The 5215-nt window shown below is 41.3% G+C and overlaps 1 protein-coding gene across 1 annotated transcript; it reads right to left on the reverse strand.

Moving 5' to 3' along the window:
• Positions 1 to 757: 757 nt before the first annotated feature.
• LOC149817047 (NDR1/HIN1-like protein 26) lies at positions 758 to 1519 on the reverse strand. Its single transcript, XM_089987013.1, has one exon. The coding sequence runs from the start codon at positions 1517 to 1519 to the stop codon at positions 758 to 760; it is 762 nt and encodes a 253-aa protein (XP_089843139.1).
• Between the last annotated feature and the right edge of the window lie 3696 nt (positions 1520 to 5215).

Genomic DNA, 5215 nt, shown 5'->3' on the forward strand with positions numbered 1-5215 from the left:
ATCCTATCATCGACCCAGACCCCAAATGTATCTGGGTCCCTTTAGGAGATCGGATCCTAAGCTCGATCCAAAATGTTGGTTCTGACCCATACCTAGACCCGGTTCTGAATGGGTCTGATTCTACAGGATCTGACCCAAACCCAATGCCTTATGGGTCCAAGCAGACCCGATCCACCCAAAATTCAAGTTGGATCGATTATGCCACTGGGTTAGAATACTCGATCCGCACAACACCCGATTCGGTTATCGGGAGTTAAAACAGAAACCCGAGGGTTTCTGTTTACACAACCCTAAGAAACCGAAACAGTTTCTCTCCTCCGGATGTCACGGCGACCCACGATTAGCCCATGCCTTAGGTCGACGGTGAGTAGGACCCTATACCACGTAAACCCAAATGTGGAATTTGGGTAGGCTATTGCCATGAATCTCTCATCATCTTCGTAGATGCCAATCTTCTTATATAATGGAAAAAGAGACAGTTACTTACGTAACTTCCACCTAATATCTCCTCATTTATGTGGTCCACTAATGGTGTCAAACCGGGTCACCCAGATGGGTTGGACCCAGAACCAGAACTAAATCAACGTAACCACTACAAAAAAAAAGGAACTAGTATGGCATAATTCTGCTAAATATTTTACATAATTGCGAACTCAATTAGCATTTCATCCCATCAGCGACCGCCTGAAACTGTTTACGTGAAGAACAGAGAACCCCCAAAAGATAAGAAGAAACAGGGGACAAAAGAGCACCAAAGTCACATGTACACAAAGCACCGGACGGGTGCCTTCAAGCTTCCCACGAGCGAGTTGCTTCCTGAACCCGCCCAATCGATCTCAAGAACGTTGCAGGAAACCTTCATGCTTCGCCATCGCGTCCGCCACCCACCGTCCATGAACTGCACGATCGACGACAGTCGGATTTTGAAGAAAACCTTCCCGGCGCCACGGTCGGCCTTCAACCAGCCCGCCGTCCAGTCGGAGACATGCCTCGAGTCCGCGGCAAAGCTGGCGCGGAGCGTGGTGGTATTGCGCTTCTCCTGGTAGAAGGGGGCGAGGGAGGTGTCGGCCAAGCGCTCTCCGCGGTACGCGACGACGACCTGGATGATCCTGTAGTCGATGTCCATCTTCTTGTTCCCATTGTAGGCGGTGATGTTCACGTCCCAATTGGCCGCCAATTGGTTACCGGAGACGTTGAAGCCGGTGACAGAGGCGCCGGTGACCGTGAAATCGGGGAGTTGGAAGCGGAAGACGAGCCAGACGATCCAGAGGATGGCGCTGATGGTGATGAAGGCGGCGATAGCGCCGATGATCTGGCGCCTGAGGAAGGTGGAGGAGCGGTAGCCGCCGGTAGCTGAGCCGTAGTAATAGGCCTGATTCGGCTGGGGAGGCGGTGGTGGATGGTAGTACGGAGGCGGCGGATAAGCGGAGGGGTAGTACGACTGAGGCGGTGGGTATCCCTGGGGATACTGGCCGGGCGCTGGAGGGTACCCGGTGGCGGGCTTCGGTTGCTCCGCCATTTTCTTGCTTTTTCCGGCGGGTCGAGACCAGAAGGAAGAGGTTTTTTCGGTGAGAAATTTCAAGGTTTTCTCCCCTTTTTTCTGGAAGGGGAGAAACTGAGAACTGACAAAAGCAAGATTTGGTAGAGGACCCCTTTAAATAGGGAGGAGGAACGCGTAAAGATCGTAGTTTTGGTAAATCGTGAATCACTTCTCAGCTTATTCCGTGATTTCCAGAGAGATTGAAATTAAAAAGGGCTCTTCAGTTTGAAGAAGAAACGAGAAAATCGGAACAAAACAAGGACCCGTTTAAGATCGCGGGTTTTCAAAATAACAACTTGTTTCCTGACCTGGGGATACTCTTCGCCGGCAACAAAATTTTCGGTTCACGTGTTTGGACGTTGCAAGTTCGAACCCCAAATGGTATGGTTGTATAACTGGTAGGGGGTCTGCTTAATAGGGGTGGCAATCGTGTCGGGTTGGCGGGTCAGGTTGGCGGGTCAGCATACCTCAACCCGAACCTGACCTGTTTATTAAATGGGTTGGCTGTGGCAAACACTAACCCGACCCATTTAATAAACGGGTAACCCGACATGACCCACCAACCCGTTTGATAAATGGGTTGGGTCAGGAAAACGGGTTGGCGGGTTGGCAGGGCGGGTTGGCGGGTCGGGTTAGCGGGTTGAGATTCAAACTATAATGGATCTGAATCCTTGATAGGAATCCTAACTATTACCTGATCTGAAACCTGGATAGAGATCCAAAACTATAATGAATCTGAATCTTAAAATTAGATATCAAACCGAATCTAGATCCGAACCATAACTAGATCTGGATATAAACTACAACTGGATATGGGCTAAAGCAGATCTGGATCTCTACCTCAATTTGAGTCTAGATTAAGAGAGAGAAGCACCAAAATGAGAGAGAGAGGGAGAAAATTTTAGAGAGAGAGGAGAGCATAGCTCTAGATAGAGAGAAGAAAGTATTGAGGGATGAGAAATGAGAAGGGGGAGCTAGGTTTATATAAGCTCTCAGCCCCCAAACCCCATTAAAGGGTCATAAAGTGGACCAAACGGTCAGACCATAAAAGGTGAAACAATCCAGCAGGTAAAGTAAAAAAAAACTGGACACAAAGGGTACTGGTTGGGTCCAAATTGACCCTATCAGACCCTTAATCATCCCTAGACTGGTCAAAGTTAATGGTCAACGTTCTTAGGATAAGGGCGGTGGATCTTGGAATGTTTGGGTCTTAAAGGTCATGCAAATCGGTTTGGTAGGATAAATGCATAGTATTATGGCTAGGTCAACAAACATATATGGACTTGGAATCAAAATCGTTCAAGTGCCAAAAAGGTTAAAGCCTAGCCAGACCAGACTAGACCGAACTGAACTGAGTCGGGTCGAGTCTGGGTCTTGGTCCAAATCTGAATCTGAAACCGCAAACCAAAAACTCGAAACCAAATTTAAATCCAAATATAAACATAAATATTGTTTGTTTCCCAGATTCAAGGTTTGTTCAAGCCCAAAATCTAATGCCCTTGAGGGTCATGCTCTCTAAGGCACCACCCTCTTATATAAGAACAAAGAAATTTCTTACAACTTTCAATATAGAACTAAACTTTTATAGGGAACCCTACACCCACATACTTAGGGATAAATGGAAAGATAGAGGATATACTTAGGTAATTTTGAGCCAAAAAACCAACAATCTCCCACGTCGATCAAAACTATATGAACAGGACTCAAGAGGTTGTTTGCAAAGATTCAGTGCATAGGCGAAGGTACATCTTGGGTTTGGACCCTTATGTTAGTGTTACTTAATCTTAGTTAGTCTGGGACCTCAATAGTATTAGCTTTGAATGAAGAATCCTAATTGATCTTCAAGACACCATACCACACACTTTCACTTCAAGTGGTCATAGTGTGTTTACCAATATATACAAGCTGCATGTCTGGTTTCTTAATGTGTTTAGTTACCTTGGCTTCCAAGAAATTTGTTACTATAGCTAATGAGGAAACAAGCATCTTTGCTTCAATAGAATTCTCCTCATGTGTCCTTCCTTCAATAGAATTCTCATCTTCAAGACCTTCTTCAGGTACGTGGGCTCTTGACCTTGGCTCACACTCCCTTGCAAGCTCTTCAATTTACCTGAGAGATTAAGGCTGAATTTGATAGCATCATATTGTGTCAGAAGGCAATGGATTTGTTAGTATATCAACTAGCTTCTCCTTTGAACTAATGAACCTAACTTTGATTTTCTTTCTTTTGATTTTTCCTTATAAAATGAAAGTCTATCTCTATATATTTCATCCAAGCATGAAAAGCAATATTAGACATTGTCACACTATATAATAGGAGGTATGTTTAAGTAACACACAACTCCTTTAACAAACTCTTCGACTATGTTAATTCTAAAACAACAACAACAAGAGATTAATATTCAGCTTTAGTGTTAGATTTGGCCATTGTGTGCTACTTAGAAGAGCTCCATGAAATCATATTCAACCCAAGGAACGTCAAGTGTAAGACCCATGAATTTTTAGGTATTTTAATGCACTCCCTAATATGAAAATGATTGATTTTACCTATTGCTTGTATCTCTAGAGTATAGAATTCTAAGTTGGTAGGACTGATTAAATTTGATTAGTCATTCTTGAATTTTTGAAAAATGCAGCCTTGAAATTAAATTTTAAAAAAAATATAACCTTGAAATAGAATTTTGGAAAAAATATAACCTTGAAATAGAATTTTGAAAAAAATATAACCTTGAAATAAAATTTTAGAAAAATATAAGTTTGAAATAGAATTTTGGAAAAAAGTAGCCTTGAAATGGAATTTCAGAAAAAATGTAGCCTTGAGATAGAATTTTGGAAAATTAAAGACTCAATATGGAATTTGATAAAAATAATATCCAATATGGAATTAGCATTAATAAGGTTGTTAAATAGAATATCTAAAAAATGATAAAATAATAATTAGTTAAAGTAAAGAGGAAAGGACATACTAAGTAGTAATGATAGTTTGAATCTAACCAAATGGAATAATAAAATAATAATTAGTTAAAGTAAATAGAAAGGACAACTAAGGAGTAATGACAAGTTTGAATCAAACTAAATTGAAGTACACTAGAGGGGGACAATTTTTCATAATGATTACATATTAGATTTTTTGAATCCAAGTGAGATACACTAAATCTCATGTGAATCTCCAAATATTTCATAGGTGAAACCAATAAAGTATAAAGGCTATAATATCTAACTTGAACAGGTTTTCATATTAGGAAAATTCAACATGAGATATGAGGGTCAAGGGTTATGCTTGGGAGAAAATTTTTGAGAAGTGATATGATTTAATCTCAACCCTTTATTCCTTGTATTTGATCCAAGTCATTCATCTTGGAAGTAATCATTACCTTTCTCCTATAAATACCCCATCAATTGGAGAGGTTGAAGCATCCAAGAGTTCATATCTTTCCTCTCTCTCTTATTTTTCTCTCCTTTCACATTTTTTTAGAGTTTTCTTCTTTCTCACTTAGGAGTAGTGAGGGGTGTATTTTAGGAACTCTTCTTTATCCTTCTAGTGACTTGAAAGATCCAAGAGAAGGAGAAGCTCAAGGCTAAGTTCTCAAGTCAAGGTAAGTAAATTTATTATTTATGCATCTTGATATTTATTCAATCTTTCATCTCTCTTCTTCTATCCTCTCTCTCCCCTCA

The sequence above is a fragment of the Nuphar pumila genome, chromosome 14, assembly GCF_984573655.1.
Source record: "Nuphar pumila chromosome 14, dmNupPumi1.hap1.1, whole genome shotgun sequence".
NCBI lineage: Eukaryota > Viridiplantae > Streptophyta > Magnoliopsida > Nymphaeales > Nymphaeaceae > Nuphar > Nuphar pumila.